This window comes from Dipteris shenzhenensis, chromosome 10 (genome assembly GCF_047967505.1).
Source record: "Dipteris shenzhenensis isolate YYH24624 ecotype China chromosome 10, Dip_SZ_1.0, whole genome shotgun sequence".
In the NCBI taxonomy this organism is placed as follows: domain Eukaryota; kingdom Viridiplantae; phylum Streptophyta; class Polypodiopsida; order Gleicheniales; family Dipteridaceae; genus Dipteris; species Dipteris shenzhenensis.
In genome coordinates this window covers 33,613,930-33,640,486 of record NC_141605.1, presented here as the reverse complement: position 1 = coordinate 33,640,486, position 26,557 = coordinate 33,613,930, and the positions used below count along the sequence as shown (strand labels likewise).

Here is a 26,557-nt window from a genome sequence, read left to right as displayed (position 1 = left end):
GGTGGTTCTAGTGATGCCATGCCCTATAGGCCATGGTATGTGCCTTGTAGGCATAAGTGTAGGCACTTATAGTGCTAGTGCCTTTTAGGCCACATAGGACACTTAGTCCTATGTGACACCTAGGACACTTAGTCCTAGGTCTATGTACAAGTACTTTGTACTTGTGCATTTTGTACTTTATCTAAGATTGACGTGACTTTTCTATCGACTCGTCTTGTACCTGCACTCTCTCTCTCTCTTCGTTTCGTATCTACAGTGGTATCAGAGCAGGTATTGCTCTAGCCTTCCAGCTCTCCTCAGCCCCGAGTCCTCCATTGCTCATTGGGAGTTTTCTGCCCTGCTGGTGAACATATTCCCAGCCTGTTCGAGGCCCTTCAGCGCTATCTACTCCGTACTCTGCGTAGTTGCCATACTGCACATCCGTACCTGCGCGTCGCTGTGCTGTACTGCACGTTCGTGCATTTCGCCGTACCTTCACTGGTACCTGTGCCGCACCTGTCCATACTGCACGTAGCCGTACCTGTGCGTTGCATTGCTATACTGAAATAGTGTATCGCCGTACTTTGCGCCGTACCTTTAGTCGTACTCTGCGCCGTACCTTCCGTACGTATACCGTACATTGCGTCGTACCTGCAGTGCTATCTGCTCCGTACTCTGCGTCATTGCCGTACCTTCAATTCGCTGTACGCCGTACCTTCAATACCTGCGTAGGAACACCGTGCAAGGTACTTGCACCGTACCTACAGATCAGTCGTCAGCAACTTGTACCAGTTTTCCGTACACACGTACCTTCAGTAGCTGATCGTACAGCTTGTACTTGATCTGGGTATTCCGTACAGTTTCACCACATGACATTGGCAAATTTGGGGCTTTCATTTCCTTTCACCTCCTTTGATTGCAATTTCTTGCAAGAATACTGGAGTTTTGGGATTTGATATGCAATTTCTTGTTTAGATTGCAGTACATTGGGTCAGATTGCAGGACATTAAGTTACATTTGCAGGACATTGAGTCAGATTTGCATACATTGGGTCACATTTGCAAAAATTTCAGCAAAATTTGGGGCTTTTCTGAATTTGCCCTCTTTTTGGCCTATTTGCCCTCAATAAATTTGGGGCTTTTGCCAAATTTGCTGTTTTTGCAGTGAACATTGCTTGTCACAGTCACATTTGGGTCAGATCTGCATTTGCCCTTTGATTTGGGTCAGAAATTTGTAGATATTTGCTGGCATTTTTGGGACAGCCAGCTTTTTGCAGTGATAGCCTTGAGGCTTTTTGGGTTTTCAGGTCTTTTACAGGCTATCACAGTTGCTATGGCTGGGAACAATCAAGATTTATTTGGAGTTCTTCGTGAAGATGATAAGTTGGATGGCACCAACTATCCGATGTGGTCTTATCTCATGAAACATATTCTTGTTGCAAAGCATTTGTGGAATATTGTTTCTGGGGCTGATCTGAGGCCAGCCAATGCTACAGTGGTTGTTTCTACTGCTGGTCCTTCTGCAGGTGGTACTCCTCCTGATGCCTCTTCCTCTAGCACTCCTGCTGCTGCTCTTCCAACTCAAGAACAGTCAAGATGGGATGCAAGAGATGCAAATGCATTCATGCATTGCTTTATCATGCAAGAGAATCATTATTCCACACATCCGGTCTTGCAGGATAACAAAGGATGCTTGGGACAAATTGGCTTCTCTATATCAGATTCGCAATGAAGCTCGTGTTGCATATTTGAGAAGGCAATTACAGGAAGTAAATATGAATGAAGGTGAGTCAATGGATACATATTTGACAAAGGACCTCATGGAACAGCTTGCCAACATTGATGAGGTGGTGCCAAATTCACAGCTTGTCAGTACTACATTGAATGGACTGCGAGATACATATCAAGGGTTTGCTACAACCCTTTGATTAGTGGCCATGGGTAATCCAGACCACTATTCTTTCGATCAACTAGTTACTTTGCTTTTGCAGGAAGAGCAAAGTAAAGCTAACAGACAAGCCATTATTCTTGATCATGCATTTGCTTTACAGCAGACAGGAAGAGGCAAGGCTTCCAAGCCTATGGGCAAGCCAAAATCTGCGCACAGCAGCTGCAATTCCTCTACGCATAGCAGCTGCAATTCCTCCCATGCATCTAAAAATACAGCAGATAAGGGAAAGAAGAAAAGATGCAACTATTGTCGCAAGCCTGGACATGACATTTCAGAATGCAGGAAGCGCATTGCTTCGGAGAAAAAGAAAGCAGGATTGACAGTTAATGCCTCACATGCCATTGAATCCCATGAGCCAGCAGATGCTTCACATGCACATGCTCTTCAGGGTGATTGGGCATGGGCTGTCCATTGCTCATTTGATCCCTCCAAAGCTGATGCACTTTTTACTGCTAATGATGCTCAGTCCTGGTACTTTGATAGTGGTGCTTCCAAGCATGTCACATCTTGCAGACAGTTGTTTCATTCTCTAGCTGATGCACCTCGAGGGGGGACTGTTACATGTGCCAATAATGCTTATATGCTGTAAAAGGAGTTGGAGATGTGCAGCTCACATCCATTTCCAGTCATCCTGTCACTCTGACAAATGTTCTTTTTGTGCCTAGCATTGAAGTGAACTTGATTTCAATTTCAGCAATTGGTACTTCAGGTTTCAGAGTAATTTTTGATGGCTACAGATGCCTAGTATATGATCTTCGTGATGACAATGCCATAGTTCTCACTGGCACTTTGCAAAAAGGGCTTTATCACCTTGATCATCATTCAGCTGCACTTTCTACTGAAGCATTGGCTATTTCATTTCAGATTCACAGCTTGCTGAAACTCATCTTTGGCATGAGAGAATGGGCCATCTCAATTATAGAGCTCTTGCAAAGCTACATTCACAGCAGATGGCAAGTGATGTACCTCAGACTCACACAGTTTCCAAACATGCGTGTGAGGGCTGTCTTTTGGGTAAGATGCATCGATTTCCTTTTCAAAAGAATTGTCCAAAACTCTCATAAAGGAAATTGCAGCTAGTACACACTGATGTCTGTGGCCCAATGAGGACAAATGCAATTGGAGGATACAAGTATTTCATGACTCTCATTGATGATTTCACAAGGTATTGCTGGGTATATCCTTTAAAGGCCAAATCTGAAGTTTTCTTATGCTTTTAGAGATGGCTGAGTATGGTTGAGAATGAATCAGGATGCAAGCTTGTCACCCTCAACATTGATAGGGGGGGTGAGTATATGTCAAAGGAGTTTGATGCATTTTTATGCTCACGGGGAATTATTCACTCATGCACTACTCCTTACACTCCTCAGCAGAATCCTGTTTCTGAAAGGAAAAACAGGTCCACAATGGAGATGGCCAGATGCATGCTTAAGGCCAAGTCTTTGCCCAATAGATTTTGGCTTGATGCAGTAATGTGTGCCAACTATGTGCTGAATAGATCACCTACACGGGCATTAAAGACTATTACACCTTATGAAGCATGGAAAGGCAGGAAGCCTTCACTTTCACACATGAAAGTTTTTGGGTCTCTTGCATATGTTCATGTACCATCTCAGCAGACATAAGCTTGACGACAAGGCAATCAAATGCATATTCATTGGTTACAGCCAGGAGAGCAGAGGGTATCGGCTATATCAACCAAATACTGGGAAGATTATTGTCAGTAGAGATGTGATCTTTGCTGAACATTCAGCTTCTCCTCTTGTGGACTGCAAAGCAAAGCCAGATATTGACATGTTTGATGCCTTTGAATCTTGGTTACCTCTGCCATCATCATCGGAGGATTTTGAGCAGCAACATGAGCCTCCTGCACGCCCTTCACTAAGCAATAATCAGCCCCAACCTCATGCTGATTTGCAGGTTTCTCTTCCGGCACAGAATGATCCCACTACTCATGATGCAGTCATTGAAGAAAGAGCTGTCAATAGACAGCAAAGGCAAGTTCCCAGATGGCTTCTTGACACATTGAGGGACAGCAAACAAGATCAGCCTTTTGCTGCTCGCACAAGATCAGGGAATAGACAGCATGGTCACTTTCTTGAGTTTGCACTCCTTGCTACAGCTTGCAATGAAGAGCCTTTGTGCCATAAAGATGCTTTTGACAGCAAAGAGTGGATGGATGCAATGAAAGCTGAGTTACAATCTATTGCCAAAAATGACACATGGGAATTAGTAGATCTCCCACCTGGCAAGCATGCCATTGGAACGCGGTGGGTCTACAAATTAAAAAGGAAATCGGATGGCAGCATAGATCGATACAAAGCCCGTCTTGTTGCAAAAGGGTATGCCCAACAACAAGGCATTGACTTTGAGGAGACATTTGCTCCCACATCCAGGATTACTACCATTCGATGTGTCATTGCCATTGCAGCCCATCATCATTGGCAAGTGCATCAACTTGACATCAAGACCGCTTTTCTTCATGGGGATCTGCAGGAAGAAGGCTATGTCACACAACCTCCTGGCTTTGAGGTTGTTAATTCTGAAAATAAGGTATGCCGGCTTAGAAAAGCCCTTTATGGTTTGAAGCAGGCACCCAGGGCATGGTATGCCAAAATTCATGCTCACTTACTATCCCTTGGTTTTCAGAATACTCCCACAGAACCCACTCTTTATTTCCGTGGGAGTGGATCTGATTTTTTAGTGCTGATTTTATATGTGGATGATATGCTTATCACGGGCCCAGATACTCAGCAAATTGCAACTTTCAAGGCTGATTTGCACCTGATTTTTGACATGTCAGACATGGGACAGCTCCATTATTATTTGGGCATTCAGTTTGCTCATGTTGAGGGGGGTATCATGATGTCTCAGTTTACATTTGTCAGCTCCTTGATCGTTTTCAGTTTGAGGATTGCAAGCCAATCTCTACTCCAGTGGACCCTGGCTTCAAATTCTCAGCTCATGATGGGAGCCCACCATGTGATATCACTCTTTATCAGCAGGCTGTTGGATGCCTTATTTATTTATGTCACACCAGACCTGACTTGCAGTATGCAGTATCTCAGCTCAGCAGATTCATGCACATGCCTAGTTCACAGCATTGGCAGGCAGTGAAAAGAGTCTTCAGATATCTTAGAGGCACTCAGGATTTAGCCCTCTTCTATGGTGATCAGGGTTCACTTACCATGCATGCTTACACGGATAGTGACTTGGCAATTCATGTATTTCTTGGCTCAGCAAGAAGCAACCGACAGTTGCCACGTCTAGCTGTGAGGCTGAGTACAGGGCAGCTTTCACCGCTACAGTAGAGTGTGTTTGGCTTCGACAGTTACTTACAGATCTTGGTATTTGCCGGACATCCTCCACTATTGTCTACACTGACAGCCAGAGTGCTTTGGCCATTGCGCGTAACCCAGTGTTTCATGCGCGTACCAAGCATATTGAAGTTCACTATCATTATGTTCGGGAGCGGTTGTCAGCAGGAGACATAGAGTTGTCCTATCTTCCCACAGAGGACAACATCGCAGATATGTTTACAAAGGCACTTCCTCGTCCCAAGTTTGAAGTCTTCCGACAGGCTTTACACTTGGTTCCCTTTGTTACATGATCTGACATTCCTTGTACATTCATAGGTGGCTATATCCTTTTGGATGAACATGTGCCACCATGACCAGAAACTACCAGGTATTCTGAGACGTTTCCAGAGTACTTCAGCCCATCCCATGGAGGGGGGTTTGTAGGCCATCTCTTGGTGGTTCTAGTGATGCCCTATAGGCCATGGTATGTGCCTTGTAGGCATAAGTGTAGGCACTTATAGTGCTAGTGCGTTTTAGGCCACATAGGGCACTTAGTCCTATGTGACACCTAGGACACTTAATCCTAGGTCTATGTACAAGTACTTTGTACTTGTGCATTTTGTACTTTATCTAAGATTGACGTGACTTCTTTATGGACTCGTCTTGTACCTGCACTCTCTCTCTCTCTTCGTTTCGTATCTACAACAAAGTGAGCAGTATGGATGGGAGTCAGGGCAGCTAAGTCCAGGATTAGGATTTTGAACGTTTACACACCGGCTTGTTATCCGCACCGACCCGCTCTCTGGAGGCGACTTTCCGAGTGCCTCCCGGATTTGGACTCTTGGATTGTTGGTGGTGACTTCAACAATCTAGAGCATGGGGAGGACAAGCAGGGAGGTGCTTCCTTCTCTGGGATGCCTGCAATAGAGAGGAGCACATGGGATCAGTTCATCTTTGCGATGAGAGGGAGGGATCCTTGGCGAGAGGCGGAGTTCACGAGGGTCCCAGGCAGCCGTGGCGCTACTGGCATCTTGGTTGGTACCACCATGTCAGAGCATTTCCCGGTGGTACTCTTTCTCAACCAGCCTCGCACCGGTCTTCTCCAGAAGGGGATCAGCATCCCAGATAGCCTCCTACAAGGGGAGAAGGTACATTAGGCAGTAGCTTTGATATGGGAGTTGCCGTCTGATGGGCCAGTTGAGGGATGGGCGGCTTGGGTTGCAGATGCAATTCAGAGGAGCAGTGAGGAGCTTCAATCACAGGCCTTCCAACAGAGACATGTGCTTCATGAGTGAGAGAGCGTTGAGGCAGGATCTAGCCTCCATAGAGAGACTCAGGGGGCACGACCCAGACTCTCAATGGCTTCGGGACTGTCATGAGGCTGCGAGACTCATTTCACAGAATATAGAGGTTCGCAAAGCTGAATTTTTGTCTCACTCGCTTAGGTCAAATGGGTCCAGCAAGGGGACAAGATGACTAGGCAGTTTTTTCAGACCATCGGGCCACGTTCAGCAGGGACGCAGCTGCAAAGGTTGCGGGATGCCCAGGGACACATGCACTCAGACCCTTAGGAGATCCTTGAGATGACCCACGCTTTCTATCGACAGTTGTTTCAGGCAGAGGTGGCATCTTATAGCACATGAGACAGCTCGGGACCAGATTTTTACAGTAGTCACACCGAGTTTGAGCAGGTCCTTGGAGGCTCCGTTCACTGAGCAGGAGCTCAGGGAGGCTCTCAAGGCCCTTCCTCCTCAGAAATTCCCAAGGGAAGATGACCTGACTCTGACTTTCTTCCTGAGCTTCTAGGAGCTCATTAGCAAGCCCTTCTGTCTTGCATGTTAGGAGATCTTTGACTCCGGCTCACTCCCGCAATCCTTGAGTCGAGGCTGGATATGCTCTTGATTCCAAAAGGGGGAGATAGATTAGACATTTGTTAGTGGAGACTGATCACGCTTTTGGATACCGCATACAAGATCTTGGTTGCGGCCACACCTTCCAGACATCATTCATGACACACATAGACATGTCTTGTGCATGAGAGATGCATCCTGGACTACATTTTCACTTTTTGGGGAGCAGTGGATTGGGCCAAGGAGGAGTCACAGCCTTTCGCGATTCTTCTCTTGGATTTCGAAAGGCCTATGACAAGGTGGAGTGGTCCTTTCTAGAGGGCATGATGCGGAGGCTAGGCTTCATAGACGGATTAGAGAAGTGTCGGCTCTATACGCAGGAGCTCCAGTCAGGTGATCATTGGCGGACACACAGGGGAGACCTTTTCTCTTTCACGCTCGGTTCGCCAGGGCTGCCCCCTCATCCCCTTTCTCTTCCTTTTTGTAGGAGAGGCTTTGGGCTACTTCCTTTGCTCCCGGTCAAGTGGGCTCATGGGGATGCGGCTTCCCATCAGACAAGAGGAGTTGCAAGACTTGGATTTCGTTGACGACACAGCCTTGTTAGTCGAGGGCACCACAATGAGCCTAGAGGTGGCTAGGCGAGCTCTAGCCATCTATTGTGAGGCTTTAGGGGCTCAAATCAATTGGACCAAATCGGTTGGTATCTTCACAAGTGCAGAGGAGGTCCAGAAGGTTCGGGATTGGGGTTCGGCTATTGGCTTTTGGTGGATCCCACATGGGCAGAGTGCGAGATACCTTGGCTACCAAGTGGGGATCAATATTTCAGCGGAGTAGCAGATTGCCCCGGAGTTGGAGAGTGTGCATCGAAAGCTCTTGTACTGGAGCTCAGCCAAACTCTCTCTCGCAGGTCGAGCGTTGGTGGTCAACCAGGTCCTTCTTGTTACGGCGTGGTACATAGCTTTCACCGGGGTTGCATGGGGCAGCTGAGACGTCTGGTGCGGAATTTCCTTTGGGCTGCACATGTGCCAATAATGCATCATATATAGTGAAAGGCATTGGGCAAGTTGCTCTTACTTCTATTTCTGTTGGTCTTGTCGCTCTAGAGAATGTGCTTTATGTTCTAGCATTCGCAAGAACCTTATCTCTATTTCAGCCATAGCTACTTGTGGCTATCAGGTTCTTTTTTATGGTGTGTTGATTGGGACATTGACTAGAGGGCTATGTAGACTTGATGCCTATGACAGATACATGGATGATGCTGGACTTGCACATGCAGATGCCTATGCTATTGATTGTTATACCATGGCAGATACCCATTTGTGGCATGAGAGGTTTGGACACCTCAACTTTGGGGCTTTGGTGAAGCTACATACGGATGGTATGGTTATTGATCTTTGAAAAATGCATATGCCTAGCATGTTTGTGAACCTTGCTTGCTTGGTAAGATTCCCCGTTCTGGATTTCCCAAGGATGGGAGAGTTCAAGCCTCACGCAAGCAATATTTGGTTCATAGTGATGTTTGTGGACCCATACGGGTTGCAGCTCTTGGGGATTCTATTATATTGTCACATTCATTGATGACTTCACCAGGTATACTTGGATTTTTGCTTTGAAATCCAAATCTGAAGTTTTTGCATGCTTTAGGCATTTCATTGCCTTGGTTGAGAATGAGAGTGGGCTGAAAATTGCTCACATTAATACAGAAGTGGGGGGTGAATATATGTCAAAGGAGTTTGCTGTTTTTTTGGCCTCACGTGGCATTCATCATCAGTGCACGGTGCCTTACACTCCTCAGCAGAATTCTGTGGCTGAGAGAAAGAATAGATCAGTCATGTTGAAAGGCAAGCACTTGCCTAACAAGTTGTGGTTGGATGCCATTGTAAATTACATTTTGAATAGATGTCCCACCAAGGCATTGAAGACCATCACACCTTATGAGGCTTGGATAGGTCATAAGCCTAGGATTTCTCACAGGAGGACTTTTGGATGCTTGGCATATGCACATGTGCCTTCTAGACACGCACAAAGTTTGTTGATAAAGCTGTCAAATGCATTTTTATTGGGTATAGCTTTGAGAGCAAGGGCTATAAGCTCTACCAGCCCCGCAGGGGCAAGTGTTTTGTCAGTAGGGATGTTGTATTTGATGAATCCTCCACTATGCCTTTGCTGAATTGTCAAAAATAGTCTGTTATTGATGCCCCAAATCTCTTTGATAGCTTGGTGCCTTTGTTTCCGTCAGATGCTCATGATGATGTCACATCTAAGGTTGCTCCTCCATCTGTTGGCCATTTGCAGTAACATGTGCAGCATGATATTCAGTCTCATTTACAACGTGATATGCCTCAGCTTGATCAGGACCTTATGCACAGGGCTCTTGACCAGGAAAGAGCTGAAATACAGGAGCCCAAAAAGGTCCCCCATTGGCTGCTGCAGCCTGCAATGAATAACCATTATGCCATATGCATGCCTTTCAGAATGATTGTTGGTTGAAGGCTATGCAAGCTGATTTGGATTCTATTTATCAGAATAACACTTGGGAGTTGTGTGACTTGCCTCCTGGCAAGAATGCCATTGGAACTTAGTGGGTTTACAAGATTAAATGGAAAGCTGATGGTTCAGTGGACCATTACAAAGCTCGTGTTATTGCTAAAGGCTATGCTTAGCGACAAGCCATTGACTTTGAGGAGACTTTTGCCCCCACTTCCAGGATCACTACTATTCGCATTGTTATTGCCTTTGCTGCCCACTTTTCATTGGGAGGAAGACAACTTTTCTTCATGGGCATTTGTAGGAAGAGGTCTATGTTTCCCAACCTCCTGGCTTTGAGCTTCAAGGTTTTGAAAGCAAGGTATGCCCCTTACAGAAAGCCCTCTATGGTTGAAGCGGGCACCTCGGGCTTGGGCTTCCAAGATCACTACTATCCGCATTGTATTGCCTTTGCTGTCCACTTTCATTGGGGTATATTAGCTTGATATCAAGATAGCTTTTCTTCATGAGCATTTGTAGGAAGAGGTCTATGTTTCCCAACCTCCTGGCTTTGAGGTTCAAGGTTTTGAAAGCAAGGTATGCCGCTTACAGAAAGCCCTCGATGGATTGAAGCAGGCACCTCGGGCTTGGTATTCCTGGATACATGCTCATTTGCTCACACTTGGCTTTCAGAACAGTCCTACAAAGGCTATCCTTTACATCTGCAAGAGTGGGACCTCGGGCTTGGTATTCCAGGATACATGCTCATTTGCTCACACTTGGCTTTCAGAACAGCCCTACAGAGGCTAGCCTTTACATCTGCAAAAGCCCGTCTTGTTGCTAAGGGCTATGCTCAGCAGCAAGGCATTGACTTTGAGGAGACTTTTGCCCCCACTTCCAAGATCACTACTATCCACATTGTTATTGCCTTTGCTGCCCACTTTCATTGGGAGGCACATTAGCTTGATATCAAGACAACTTTTCTTCATGGGCATTTGTAGTAAGAGGTCTGCTCATTTGCTCACATTTGGAGGCTACCCTTTACATCCGCATGAGTGGGACAGATTTGCTGATTTTTGTGCTCTATGTGGATGACATGCTTGTGGCTGGGACACATGCTGAGCAATTTGCAGCTTTTAAGATTGACTTGCAGAAGACATTTGCTATGTTTGATCTTGGTCTTTTGCATTACTATATGGGCATCCAATTTGCTAGCAGTGAAGGGGGCATTTTGATGTCACAATCCAAGTATATTGGAGAGCTTTTGCAGCGTTTTCAGTTTGAGGATGGTTTTCATTTCTCTTCTGAGGATGGCAGCGGTGCATGTGATGCCACTCTCTATCAGCAAGTAGTTGGTTGATTGATTTATTTATGCCATATGAGACCTGATCTTCAGTATTTTGTCTCACAGTTGAGCAGATATATGCATAGTCCCTCTATGGACCATTGGCATGCCATGAAGCGTGTCTCCCGGTATCTCAAAGGCACTCAGCATTTGGGCGTTCCTTATGAGGCTAATTCTTCACTTGTTATGCATGGATTCACTCATAGTGATTGGGCCGGTTGTTCAGACACTCGTGTGCCACATAGTGGCAACTATTTCATGCTTGGTAGCTCATGAATTTCTTGGCTCAGCAAGAAGCAAACTACAGTTGCTACTTCTAGCTGTGAATCTAAGTACAGAGCAGCTTTTACAACTACAGTAAAGTGTGTTTGGCTTCGGAAGTTACTTGAAGATCTTTATGGATGTCAGACTGCTCCTACCGTCATCTTCATTGATAGTCAGAGTGCTTTGGCTGTTGCACGGAATCCAGTTTTCCATGTCCGCACAAAGCATATTGAGATTCACTATCGCTTTGTCAGAGAGAGATTATCCGCAAGTGATATTCAGTTGTCTTATGTTCCCACTGAAGACAACTTGGCAGATCTTCTTACGAAGGCTCTTCCTCGACCTAAGTTTGAAGCTTTTCGCCAAGCTTTAAACTTAGTACCTTTTGTGACATAACTGTGTCATAGGTTGCTATATCCCTACAAGATGAACATATGCAACCATGACATTAGATATTCAAGTATTCTGAGCCGTGTGGAGGATACTTCAGCCCATACCATGGAGTTGGGTTTGTAGGCCATTCTATGGGCTATCCATAGATCCCACTTATTCCTTCGTATGTGTCTTGTAGACCTAGTTACAATCAGTTTGGTTAGTTGGTACAGTTAGTACATGTACTACTAGGACAGTTAGGACACTTAGTCCAATTAGGGCACTTTGCCCTAGGGTTTTATCATATTGGCTCTCTCTTGAGCCTCCACTCAGTTTTGCAGCAATTCATTACAGCATCTCGTTTTTGTGAACAAAAGGAGAGCAAGAGTGAGCTGAATGTAAGTCAGAAGTCTGTTGAATAGTGGAATGAAATGAAGTGGGTACAAAAGAGAAGTGAGGGGTTTTGTCTAAGTGACAAAATCCTATCTTATCCACTAACCGTAGTTAGGGATTAGACTGTGGTTAGGGGAAAAAACCTCAATGAGGGAAAAGTGCCCCTAACCCACTTATTACATTACATTGGCCACTGTGTAGATGTGGTGTACAAGGTAGTGATCAATCACCAAAAGGAGATAAGTTTAGGGCACTGCAATATGCCTCAAACTTCTCACGTGGAAGTGCTTTGGTGAAGATGTATGCAACATTGTCATGTGTTGACACATAGATCATACTGATCTCCCCTGCATGCAACTTCTCTCTGACATAATGATAATGAACCTCAATGTGCTTTGTGCGAGCATGAAACACAAGATTCTTTGCCATTGCTATAGCACTCTGACTATCAGTGAGAATTGGAGAAGGACCCTCAAATAAGAGACGAAGAGATTAGCGAACAAACGTCGCAGCCAAACACATTCAACTGTCGCTGTGAAAGCTGCCCTGTACTCAGCTTCACATGAGAAAGTAGCCACTGTAGATTGCTTCTTGCTTAGCCAAGAAATGCAAGCTTTGCCCAAAAAGAAACAATTACCACTAGTGGATTGCTTGTTATCATAGTCTCCAGCCCAATCTGAATCACTGTAAGCATGCATCTGCAAGTCACCCCTTGGGAAACATCAAGCCATAAGACTTTGTGCCTTGCAAATAATGGAAGATGTGTTTTACAGCCTGCCAATGTGTTGTCTTTGGGCTGTGCATATACCTACTCACCTGAGATACTGCATACTGAATATCGGGCCGTGTATTGCACAAATAGATGAGGCATCCAACAGCCTGGCGGTAAAGTGTGACATCCACTGATTCACCTGCATCATACATAGTAAGCTTCAGCCCCGGCTCCATGGGAGTGGCAATAGGCTTACAATCATGCATGTTGAACCTATCTAAGAGCTTCTGCACATACTTGGATTGAGAAATAACGATGCCACGCTTGTCTTGTATAAATTGGATCCCCAAATAAAAATTTAACATGCCCAAATCTGTCATGTCAAATTCAGCTTTCAACTCAGCTTTAAAAAATCTGCAATTATTTCCTCATTTGATTCTATGAGCAGCATGTCATCTACATAAAGAATGATGACCAAAATATCCCCCCCATCCTTCTTGATGTAGAGGGTGCTTTCCGTGGGACTATTATGTAACCCCTTCCTTGCCAAGAATGCATCAATCTTGGCATACCATGCACGTGGGGCTTGTTTCAGCCCATATAAAGCTTTGTTTAGCTTGCAAACTTGAAGTGCATTGCCAGAAAGTTCAAATCCAGGAGGTTGTTTGACATAAACCTCTTCCAACAAGTCCCCATTAAGGAAAGCTGTTTTTATGTCCAACTGATGGACATTCCAAACAAAATTTGCAGCCATGGCAATAACTGACCTTATGGTGGTCATCTTGGATGTAGGAGCAAAAGTCTCCTCATAATCTATGCCCTTCTTCTGTGCATAGCCTTTGGCAACCAGCCTTGCCTTGTACCTGTCAATGGACCCATCTGGCTTTCTTTTCAATTTAAAAACCCACTTGGTACCAATGGCATGCTTACCTGGTGGCAAATCCACAACATCCCAAGTCTGAATTTTCTCAATGGACTGCATTTCATTGTTCATGGCATGCATCCAATGCACATTATCCTTTGCTTCTTCAAGAGAGTTAGGTTCTTCTTCATCAAGGAGAGAACCTACATAAGGTGTCTCAACTGAAAGAGCCCCCCCCTACGTGCCTTACTACACTATGAGTCCTGCTAGGCAATGGGACCTCAAGCCTACTCTTCCTGAGAGTCTGTAGCAACCAATTCGGGACTGTTTTGGTTGCATGTATCTCTTGAATCTCTTGCCTGACAACTTCATCCACACCCTGCAGAGGTACAAAATCAGCCTGTGGCTGAATCGGGGCATGTGGATGAGGAGGTTGCTGTAAATTCTGATTTTCAGCATGAGCCTCAGGTGGGGAACCAAATGCTATAGGAAGCATCCCCTCAGAAACATCATCTGAAGAAGCTGGAATAGTAAATTTAGCATGTGTATGTGCTGAATTCTCTGAAAATATAACATCTCTTCTGACAAAAATCTCGCGAGAAGCAGGATTGTAGAGACGATAGCCTTTGCTTTGTGCAATGTACCCATATAAGTGCCTTATCTGACAACTTATGTCGAAACTCCACGGGCACGTGGGCATATGCAACACAACCAAAAACTCTGAAGTGATCCACTGAAGGCTTTCTCCCATGCCATGCCTCATAGGGAGTCATTGTCTTCAAAGCCTTTGTGGGAGCCCGATTCAAAACATAGTTTGCACACATGAGGCCTTCGAGCCAAAACCTGTGAGGCAACTTTTTATTGGTAAGCATACATCTATCCATCTCCATAAGAGTGCGATTCTTGCGCTCAGCCTACCATTTTGCTGAGGTGTAAGCCTCACTATAAGCTGATGCGTGATGCCTTTCCCTTCAAAAATGCCTCAAACTCCTGAGACATATACTCCCCCCCTCTATTTGTGCGAAGTGTCTGCACCTTGAGTCCTGTCTCATTCTCAACCATAGCCACAAAGTGTTTGAAATGCATAAACACTTCTGATTTTGCCTTAAGACCATAGACCCAAGTGTAATTGGTGAAGTCATCTATGAATGTAACATGATAGAGATAACCACCAAAAGCAGGTGTCCTCATGGGACCGCAAACATCACTGTGAATGACCTGTAATTTACGTGTAGCTCTCACTGCACCATCCTTCTTAAAAGGAAATCAATGCATCTTGCCAAGGATGCAACCCTCACATGCATGAGGAGGAGGTGACTCCAAAGGAGGCAATGCATCAACCATAGCATACTTCTGAAGTGTCATTAAGCTGCCATAGCTCATGTGCCCATACTTGGCATGCCATAACTCTGCATTCTGCATCGCAGCAGTGGGAGTGCTCATTGAAAGTGCAAGATCGGATCTTTTCTCATATATATCAAGCTGAAAAAGACCCCGATACAAAGTGCCAGACAACATCAAAGCATATTCATTCTCTTTGTCTCTGACTGCACACTTTACATCATCGAATACAACCTGAAATCCTCCTCTATTGAGAGAGACACTGAAAGCAAATTCTTCTTTATACCTGGCACATAGAGAACATCTGAAATTCTGAAATCTATGCCATCAGTGAATGTGAGGATAATGTCGCCCACTCCACACAGTGAATAAGAAGAATTATTTGCACAAGTCACCTTCTTTTTAGTAGGTGGAGGATGCTGAGATGTAAAAAGGCTCTTCTTAGAAGTGATGTGCTTGGAAGCACCACTATCAAAATACCAAGTATTCAGTGTCTCATTGACACTGAGAGAGCATGCATCCTTTGAAGGATCATAACTGCAAGTCAAGAAAGCATAAGGATCATTCTCAATAGTGGTTGTAGCATCTGAACTACCCACTGAAAATCTGAAATGCAAGACAAAAAGGCATAGTGCTCTTCCACAAAGTTGGCTGTAACATCTCCCCCATCATGTGCATGAGGAGCTGATGCATCTGACACAGCCATAGCTGAATCCCTTTTCTTTTCTTTAGCTATGCGCTTCTTGCACTCACCAATATAAGGACCTGGCTTCTTGCAGTAGTGACAAATGCCCTTCTTTTTAGGCTTATTAGCATCACCCTTAGCCTTATAAGAGGGCTGTTCTGAATCAGCTTTATGCTGATGTGTAGGCTGATTGGCATGTTGCTTTTGCTGCCCTTTTCCCTTGGGCTTAAACTTTGAAAGCATGGCATGCTCGCCAGCCCGTGTTGCCATATTTCTTCGTGTCTGCTCTTCCTGTAACAGAAGTCCTACCAACTCTTGAAAAGAGAGTGGATTGCTGCCCCCCCTCAATGACAAATTCAGCGAGGTGTGGAAACCAAGATAGGACTCAGGAAGAGAATTCAGAGTGGTGCTAATCATCTCTGAATCTGGAATAACTTCATCAATATTCGGCAACTGCTCCCTCAAATCCTGAAGCTTTGTGAGGTGAGTATTCATGGAATCTCTCTCATCCATATGCGTATGAGATAGCTCTCTCTTCAGGAAGGAAAGTATGGCATCATTTCTTGCTGCAAATATACTCTCTAATATCTCCCAAGCTGCCTTTGAGGTCTTGCATGACCGAATGTGAGGAATAATGAACCTCTTGACAGAAAGAGAAATCATTGATAGAGCTTGTGCATCCTTAGAATCCCATCTTTTCTGCTTTGCTGTTGGAGCCACTGGAGCAGCAGCTTCAATTACTTGTGCTGCATTTTGACCTCTACCCCTACCTCCAGCTGTAGGAGTGACAGGTGTAGCCACAGAATCTGGCCTTGCTTCATCTCCATTGACATAATCCCAAAGATGTCTGACAACCAAGATTTTTGCGAACCATAAAACTCCACAAGGTGTAGTTGGTGCCATCCAACTTATCCTCTTGTGTGAGGACTCCAAACACCTCATTTTGGTTGTTCTGAAACACAGCAAACTGAACAAGTAAAATTACTTCGTGGGATGCAAAATGCACAACCAAAATCTACCAAAGAGAATCTGCCCATAGTGACAAATATTGTCACAGCCTATCAAAGGCTTGAAATGCACCTCAATGCTCTGCAAATGCCTAAAAATCTGAAAAGAAAATCTGCAAAAAATGGCAAAAGTCTCCAAATTGGCTCACACTGAGTCCAAAACTTCCTGCAAATCTCTAAAATGCTCTTTCAATTGCCAAATTGCATCCACAATGTAAAAGCCCCAAATTTTTGCAAGAAATTGCACTTGAAAGGGACAAATGAACTAAAAGCCCCAAATTTTGCAATTATCTACAAAAACTGCAAAAGCCCAAAATTTCACCTGCAAGATTGCAAGCAGAACCAAAAAGCCCCAAAATTTTGGTGTAGATTCTGCAACCTGACTGCAATGCCTGCAACAAAACAATATGTCCCAAATGCGCTCCTAGATTGCAAGCCAAAGAATGGCTATCTGCAAGAATGTTTGCCAAAGAACACGTGCAAGAATGCCTGTAGAGAAAAGAAGCTGCACAGAAGGCCTTTTTCCACAACTCCTGCAAATGGATGAAGATGTGTACGGACAGCAAGCAGGCACGTGCTGGAGAATAGCAAGCAGGTACGGCGTACACCTATACGGAATCCGTACAATGCACAGAAGGGTTGATTGTACGGAATGGCAATGGCGCTGTTATACGGAAATGACCACGAGAGCCTGTGCGGAATACAGAGCCTGTAGAACAGTACGGATGATTGTACTATTGTACGACAGTACTACAGATGGCGGCGTTGCAGGCGTACGGACCTAACAGTTGTACGGGTCAGCAACCCTCTGAAGTACGGAGTCCGTACGTTTGTACGGACGACACGTACGGGAGCTGGATGACAGAACTGCAGCAGTACGGGCGTTTGATGTACGACGATGCATTACGGATTTGACGTGCAGGTACGGCGATGTACGGTAGGCTTGTACTCCCCAACCAACACTAGAGAGCATCATCAATGTTCTATAAGAAGAAGAGAGAAAGAAAACTTCAAGGAAGGTATAGTTTGAAACTCAAGCACTTGTACTAAATTTCTCATCAAAGGGCAAGTACAAAGCATGCAAGCATTATGGAAAGACCAATCATCTTGAAAAAGATTGCTGTAAGACCAATCCTTGCACTTATGTGGCAAAAACAATCACTCTGAGAAGTTTTGCAATGAGAAGAAGAAAGGCAAGGCAAATCTGTGAAGAAAGTACTCCATCAGCAAATGAAGTCTTAAATTTTGTGGTAGCATCAGCAAATGAAGAGGAAGATAAATATTTGACCTTCTAAAGTCCAACATCTTTAACCTTTTGTCATCACTCAAGTCATGTAGTCAATTTTGAGGTTCTCTGCCTGGAATAGTCCTCCAAAAAGAATGTTATGGTTATTGTCTACTTGCTTGGATATTTCTCTGGACTTGCGTTTGTTCTAGTTCTACTTGTGTGCACTTGTTGATGTGTTATCTAAGGGTAGTGTGCTCTGTGGGTTATAATCATTCTGCGGTAGAGCTTTGGCTGGCAGCAAGCCAAGATGAGTCTCTCTGATAGAGCATGAATTAAGACTATCATTCCTACTATTATGGTATGTGAATATGATAATATTGAGACCCTTCCTTTAATTTGTCATAGGTACATGGAAGAAGGCTGGTTACTGAGTATGTTACTACGGAAGTGTTGGTGGCATTGTCTAGTGGACCTCGGGCTAACGCACAGTATGATACCTTCCTTATGTGCTCTTATTTATGTTGGCATGATTGTTCACAATTTGAAAGATTGGATCTCACTTTTTCTTATGTTAGTGTTATAGAGATACAATGCTTATGTTTCTTAAGCTGGCACACGTATGTTGAATTGTTTTTTGTATTTTTCAAAGATTATGTTATGGCTGTATTAATTTTCAAAACAAGACTATTTCAGGCTAGATATTCCATTTTGAAGACTATAATGCACAATTTACTTCATATTGTCTCTTATAATTGAAAAACCAATAATTTGCACCGATCCTTTTGTGTCCAATCTTGGCATCCTGGACCAAGAGCCCGAGTCCCCGTCTCAGCTTTGGGACCGTGTCAATGCAAGGGTAAGATAATTTATTTTCCTAAATTGTACTCCTCAGGTGATTAATCATGTGAATCACATGCCATTGGCCAAGAGTATCTGGGAACATTTGGAATCTCTCCCATGAAGAGGGTTTCCCTGGAAGTCCAGATGCGATTGTTGGATCCCAAGAAGTCGTCATCAATGATACATGAGCACATCAACAATTTACAAGAACTTCAGCAGGAGATCCTCCAGGCAGGGAAGCAGGTATCATCTGAGGACATGGCCATCACTCGAGTGTCCCAGCTATCCTCTCAGTATGGGGCCTTCTATTCGTCCTTGATAACAAGTTGCTGAGAGGGAAGGTAAGAGGGAGAAGTACAAGGGGGAGAGAGTGAGAGAGAGAGTGTGGTGACACAAAAGATGCGGGTGTGAAGTGATGAGCCACACCACGAACTCATAGGTTTTATTAGGATTAGGTTTTTCACCCTATGACTGTCTTAAGACAGTCATAGGTGTCATATCTTTAATAAAGGGGTGGCAATGTGCCTTTACCCCACCAACCTCCCACCTAAAGGCCAATGTGCCTAAAGGGGAGAAAAGAATAAAAATTACAGCAATATACAGTTACTGTATAAAAGACCATAAAATAAGAATGGTCTCATCCTAATCCCATGATGTGGCGGCAATGTGCAAACCGCTCTGTAGGCAAGCTCTTAGTGAGCAAATCTGCAGGATTATCATCAGTATGCACTTTCACAAGCTCAAGTCGCTTGTCTTCCAGTACCTCCCTGATGAAATGATATTTCACATCTATGTGCTTGGTCTTCTGATGAAAGACCGGATTCTTTGCCAACATGATAGCACTTTGACTATCACAATGCAAAACTGGCATATCTCCTGTAATGCCCAAATCTCCCACCAGCCGAGTAAGCCATATTGCTTCCTTGCAAGCCTCAGTGGCTGCAACATATTCAGCTTCAGTAGTTGATAGTGCAACGCATTTCTGTAACCGAGACACCCATGATATAGCACCTCCTGCAAATGTGAAAATATAACCGGTAGTAGACTTCCGGTTATGTGCATTCCCTGCATAGTCTGAATCTGTAAAACCATGCACTAATGCATCCTGCCTACCATAGCATATGCACAAGTCTTTGGTACCCTTGAGATACCTCAAGACACCTTTCACTGCTTCCCAGTGCCGCTTGCCTGGATTTGCCATATACCTGCTGATGACTCCCACCGCAAAAGCAATATCCGGACGAGTGGCAACCATGGCATACATCAAAGAACCAACTGCAGATGCATACGGAACTTTGGCCATTTCAGCCTTATCATCATCTGATCTGGGGCTGTCCTTACTGCTGAGTTTTAAATGTGGAGGCAACGGGGTACTAATAGACTTCCCCCCCTCCATTTTAAACCTCTGCAGTACCTTGCCAATGTACTCCTTCTGTGACAGAAACAAAAGTCCCTTGGACCTGTCACGAATAATACGCATACCAAGAATATGGTTTGCATCACCCAAGTCTTTCATATCAAAAGACTTATGCAGTTGTTTCTTCAAAGCTCTAATCTCCTGCTGAGATTTGCTGGCAATCAGCATGTCATCCACATATAGAATGAGTAGCATCAAACTGCCATCCTTTGCCCGTTTGGTGTACAAGCAATGATCGGTCTCACACCTATGATACCCTTGGGACTGCATGAAGGCATCAAACTTCTTGTACCATTCTCTTGGCGCCTGCTTGAGTCCATACAAGCTCCTCTTGAGCTTACACACAAGCTGCTCTTTCCCTTTAACAGCATATCCCTCTGGCTGACTCATATAGATCTCATCATGGAGATCTCCGTGAAGAAAAGCAGTCTTCACATCCATCTGACATAAATCCATGTCCTCATGAGCAACAAGAGCTAACACTGCTCTCAAAGTAGTCATCTTGACTACAGGGGAAAAGATCTCATCAAAATCAATGCCCTTCTCCTGCTTAAATCCCTTGGCAACCAATCTGGCCTTATACCTCGGTAAAGCATTTGAATCCACTTTGACTTTGTAAACCCACTTGCATGGCAAAACCTTTCTGCCTGCAGGTAGCTGCACCAAGTCCCATGTATCATTTTGAAGTAAGGAGTCCATTTCTGACTGCATGGCTTTCTCCCACTTCCTTTTCTCTGTTCTTCCCATAGCTTCCTTGAAGCTGGAAGGCTCACCACAATCTGTCAGCATGATAAAATCAGCCACATTATTGGCTCCTGGAAAAAACCTGGCAGGAGGCCGTTGTACACGGGTGCTCCTCCTAACAAAATGTTCCGGATTAGGCTGCTGTCCAGCCTGTTCGTCATGCATGACGGGTGGCTGTACCACCATATCTGGCTGTTCTACAGCCCCATCTGCTGGCATATCCAGTGGTGCATCATTGGCAAAATTATCTGGCTGATTTTCAGCCTGTATACCCTCTTGAACAGGGTTATCTGCAGCAGCCTGCTGCTGCATATAAATGGGCATTCTTTGCTGTCCAACATCATCATAAATAACCCTCCTGTATGCCACAGGTTGCACGGGTTCCTTGTGTACACTATCCTCTTTAAAGATGACATCATTGCTGCGTATAATCTTCCGTTTAACGGGATCCCATAACCTGTACCCCATTTCACCTTCGTCACCATAACCCATGAAGATGCATCTGAAAGACTTTGGCTCCAGTTTGGTGTGCAGTTCTTTGCGTATATAAGCAAAGCACTCGCAGCCAAACACACGTAAGTGCTTATATGAAGGTGGCTTGCCAGACCACACCTCCTCTGGCACTTTCAACTCCAAAGCCTTGTTTGGCGACCTGTTAATAATGTGAACTGCTGTTTGCACGGCTTCTGCCCAAAAGCCATGGGGTAATGCAGCATAAGAGCATGTGACACATACTCACCCCCATTATCGGATTTGAGGCATTTCAGCCTACGACTTGTCCGATTCTCAACCTGAGCGACAAACTTCTTGAAAGCATCTAAGGCATCGCTCTTATGCTTCAAGAAATTGACCCACACTTTGCGTGTGGCATCATCAATAAAAGTAATAAAATACTTTGCACCCCCTAGTGATAACTGTGGCATCTCACACAAATCAGTGTGCACTAGATCAAGCGGTGCTCTATTCTGGGGAGTTCTCCTCTTATGAGGAGTCACAGAATGCTTGCCAAATATGCAATGATCACAAGTAGGCAAATCTGAAAAAGAAAGAGACGGCAGATAACCCAAACGTGACAGTTCTTGCATTCCTTTAACAGACATGTGTCCTAACCGGCTATGCCACAATGAAACCTTTGGCAGCTCGGTTATGGCAACAACATGATTACCCACACTGGAAACATAAAGAGGGTACGAGGTATCACTCTTATAACCCTCAGCCACTACAACCTGGCCATCAGTAATCACCCATTTGGAATCCCCAAATGTGGTGTGGTAACCACTGTCATCCAACAAGCCAGTGCTAATCAGATTTTTCTTGATTTGCGGCACATGGCGGACACCATCAAGCATAAATATGCGTCCATCAGGGAATACTATCTGTATACTGCCAATCCCTGCAATCTGACATGCATAGTTGTTCCCAAGATGAACAACTCCATGAGTACCTGTGTAGGAAGTAAACCAGTAACATGAAAAGAAGCACCTGAATCCAAGAGCCAGGTGTGCATGTCATGGCCATCAATAACCAAAGTATGTGCAATTACAGCAGAAGAGCATAAAACATCATGTCTGTCACTGTCACTATCCTCTGCTGCAACATTCACTGCATCCAAGTCATCTGCCTTGGCCTTGCCTTTGCCTTTGCTTCCACTGCCTGCATCCTTTGTTTCAGCCTTCTTGGCTTTCTGATCCCGTATGAACTTGAAGCACTTAGACTTCACATGTCCCTTCTTGCCACAATAAAAGCATTCAATATCCTTTTTGCCACGGGACTGACTGCGGGATTTGGACTTACTAGCAGATCTCCCCTTCTGCTGAGTCCTGCCTCTATCCTGTACCTGCAAAGCATTTGAAGACTTGCTGCCCATATTATTTTTCCTGCTCATCTCCTCCATAAGGAGAGAGCTCTCGACATCAGCATGCATAAGAATGACATTTGAATTTGACAGGGTGGTCTTGAAAGTGTCCCAACTCTCAAGGAGGGTACACAACAAGAAGGTAGCCTTGAACTCCTCATCAAGATTCAAACCCTGTGCAATCAGGTGTGTAAAGATGGCATTGAACTCACTCAAGTGTGAGGCATAGTTGTACCTTCCTTCATGCGAAGATCAACCAGCTTCTTCAACCAATAAACCTTACTGGCTGAACTCTTTTGGGCATACAACTCTGCTAGCCTCTGCCATAGGCCATAAGAGGTCTTTTCAGCCTGAACATTGAACACAAGAGTATCAGAAATAGTAAGCATGATAGCTGCCCTTGCGGACAAATCAAGCTCTTCCCATTCATCATCTGCCATGTCAGATGGCTTGACACCCTTCACCCTTATGGGCTTAGAAATCTTCTTTAGCAGAAGTACATTCAAACACTGTTCTGCCCATAATGCATAATTGTGTGCTCCTTCCGATTTCTTTATGTTCAGAATTGAAGATTCACTTCCCCCTGATGCCATATCAGATAAGGAAAGTTCCTGACTCCCTGTAAGTCAAAAAATGACTGAATAAAGTTCTGATTTCTCAGAAAAAAAAACCTTCTCTATCAAGAGCCAGAAGCACTCACAATAGTGCTGTTTTTTTTTACTGTCAAAAGAATCTGCAGCAAAACAGTAAATTTCCCTCCAGTTACTGTACCTTCTGACACACTGTACCGTGCTCAAATAGGCATAAAACAGTAATTTCAGAATGCTGCAGCTGTTCCACAGGTGCTTTAACAGTGCATCATCATCTGATGAAGCATAAAACACTGCTGTACTGATCACTTCTCCCACCTCAGATGAGGTATTGCACTGATTTTATATGCATAAACCACTTGTCATACACTGTTTTGTTCACTGTAAAAGAGGCTCCAGACACTTCAGCCTGTCACAAACCTGCAACAGAAAATGGGACAAATCCCAAGCAATCACCCTTCTGCCAAAGGGATAAAAGGCATCTGAAGGTCTCAAACAGTAACCCAAGTGCTCTCAAGCAAAATCTGGGCAAAAGCCCCTTGATTTGACACCTGTACCAAGTGAAAAACACCTCAAAACTGAGGTAGCATACAAAAAAAGTAGCACTCTCCTGGCACTTTCACCTGACAATGCAATGCATAAACAGCCCTGTGTACACAATAACTGTTGGGGTAAAGGCACTGGCCACCCTATGTAAACAGTACTTTATGTTGTACTTTAGTGTAGGACACTTAAGTACGCTAAGTACACATTTGTACTTAGCTGTACTTAAGGGTTACTACCTTATCCATAATATATATATAGTGTGTGCTTGGGGAGGTACCACTCACTCATTGTGATTATCCCCACGAAAGTCGTGTGCAGTGAGTCAACTCCTACTCCCTACTCTATCTCCCTCTCCATCTCTCAACTGGTATCAGAGCCAACGGGCTCGATTCCTTTCCCCCTCTCCCGTCTTCCACACCCTCTCACTCAGCCAAGGGGCTGGCATCTTTTTCATCGTGGGATTCTTTTCATTGTGTCTATCGTGTAGCTGATGCGACTACATTGCGCGAGATAGGTGCGAGTTGAGGCAAGCAAGTGCTTGCAAGAGAGCAAACGCGCGCGAGATAGCTACTCGCCAGCTCGTGGGCAGGCAGGCGTGCAAAGGGCAGCATAGAAGCCGTGAGCAAGGTGAGTGCCCGAAGGCACGAGTAGTCTTCAGGAGCGAGTGAGCAAAGGCAGCGAGTGCACAATTGTGTGCAAACAGCAAGGCAAGCAAGCATTCGAGGCAGGTGTGCACGCGGCAATACCTCGCAGGGAGCCGACTTGCAGAGTCGTGTCTCTGCAGCACGGCAGCATCGACAAAATCGATCGTGTGCTGGGTATGCATGCACACAGCTGCTAATAGGTAGCAGGAACAGGTACGAGCAGGCTGTGCGGGCAGGTGTGTGTGCGACAGCTCCAGAGCACAGGCAGCCAGGCGTGTGCACAGCGCGCAGGTGCGCGCGTCTCTCAGCAAGAAACCGGCAGCAGGGCCGACTACACGGCCGACAGTAGTCGGCCGTCGGCTATACCAGATCGACACCAGTCAGTCGTAGGTGATTGCCGATCTGACCACGCCTCCAATCTGGCCGCCTCTAGCTCCAACGTACGCATACACACGCAGGCAGCGACCAGCTGCCTTACTCTTATGCATAGGTGCGCATAGGTGCGCACTCGTGCCTGTGAGCGGGCAAATCTACGACAAACAACCGTTGAATGAAGCCCTCGCGAGCACACATCTGAGAACATCTTCGAGCACATTTTTTCTTTTGCAAAAGCACCAATCAGCAACAGTTGTTCGGAAAACGAATAACAGCTTGTACTTGCCTTGAAAAGCGTAACCAAAAAGTACAACAATCTGCATTTTCTGTGGGAGAGGTACAGCGTACACGCATTCTGAGGAGCTACAGCAGCACTGGAACAAGTACCAAGGGGTACCGTTTTATCTTCTGTATTTTTTATCAATACCTGAGGCGGTCTTTCTCGAGTCCTTTTTTTGGGGCTCACACTTGAGAAAGATTTTCCTTGTTTATGCGTCATTCTTGGACAGCATTGTATTCTGCCATTGGCAAACCATAGCCAGGTACTTTGTAATTTGCATTGTACTTTCTGCCTACCATTCTTTCCTTTTGTACCTTGTACTGCACAATTGCATGTACAGGTGTTCCACTTGGGGGCAGGGCATTACTCAACTCTGAGGCTTAGCTTATGCCGCAAACAGAGTTGAGGCAGGTTATTCACTTGGCCAGTGAAGCGTTACAGCGTATGCATTGACAGATTTGCAGTGTGTATGCATATTTTCTGAGCAGAGGTCTATACAATTTTGAAGCGGTGTATGCATTGTCACTTGCAGTGTGTATGCTTATTCTCGTGCAGAGACAGATGCATTAGTCAGGATTGTCACCCGCACAGGCAGTGGATGCAGGCAGATTGCAGATTGTTGTGACAAATGCTTATCTAGAGCACTACTATGCTTTGAAAGTGCAAATTTGACTTACAGTGTTTGGTCAAAGGTCAATCTTTTCCAGATTGGAGGTCAAATCTCTGATTTTCTTCATGCATTCAAAGGGCTTTTGAGCCACCTCACTTCCAAACTGTAAATTCAGTTGGGGGGGAAGTTTCTGGAGCATTAGAGGTCTAAAATCAGGGACTTTCATCAAAAAATCAGAAATTTACTGTTTTTTGACAGTCCGGGACTGTCAAACAGCAGGTTTGACCATATTTGACTATCAAAAAAGTCAAAAAGTACTGCTGTTTTTTTTAATTATATCAGTTCTGGGATTTTTCTAGAGCGATTTGACGCAGCCGTACCGCACTTTCGCCAGCGAAAAAGACAGGAACAGCTTGCTGTACTGTTTCTGTAGCAAGTGGGAGAAAAATATTCAGTTGGTTTTGTGCCACTGAAACAGTACCAAGTTCACTTTTGATCGTACTTCCGCTGCGGGAGAATTTTCTTGGAGTGACTAGTGCTTAATTGCACGACTACAGGGAGTCAGGCGGTTCCATTGAGGAACAAACTCCACTTTCTTTACCATGAGTTCCGGAAGCGACGTGTCGTCCTTGTTCCAGATAAAGAAGCTCGAAGGAGCTAAAAACTACGACATATGGAGGACACAATTCTACAATGTGCTGATGCAGAAGGACCAGTACAAGCCTATAAAGGAGAAGGGTGTTAAGCCCTCCAACGTTACTGATGAGCAGTGGGAGAAGATGGACAACTTGGCCATGTCGACCATTATGCTTACAATTGTTGATTCACTGGTTGTAGGCATCAGGGATGAACCTACTGCGTGGAGGATGTGGAAACGTCTTGAGGATACTTATGCCAAGAAAA

At 44.9% G+C, this 26,557-nt stretch overlaps 1 protein-coding gene across 1 annotated transcript in view; it reads left to right on the top strand.

The window, feature by feature from the left end:
• The window catches only part of LOC147897721 (MIF4G domain-containing protein / MA3 domain-containing protein), a 177,266-nt gene that overhangs the window by 16,640 nt on the left and 134,069 nt on the right, over positions 1-26,557 (top strand). Inside the window, exon 4 of the mRNA XM_087380425.1 lies at positions 18,159-18,241. Coding sequence (XP_087236551.1) covers positions 18,159-18,241 — 83 coding nt within the window. The remainder of the gene's footprint in view (positions 1-18,158; positions 18,242-26,557) is intronic.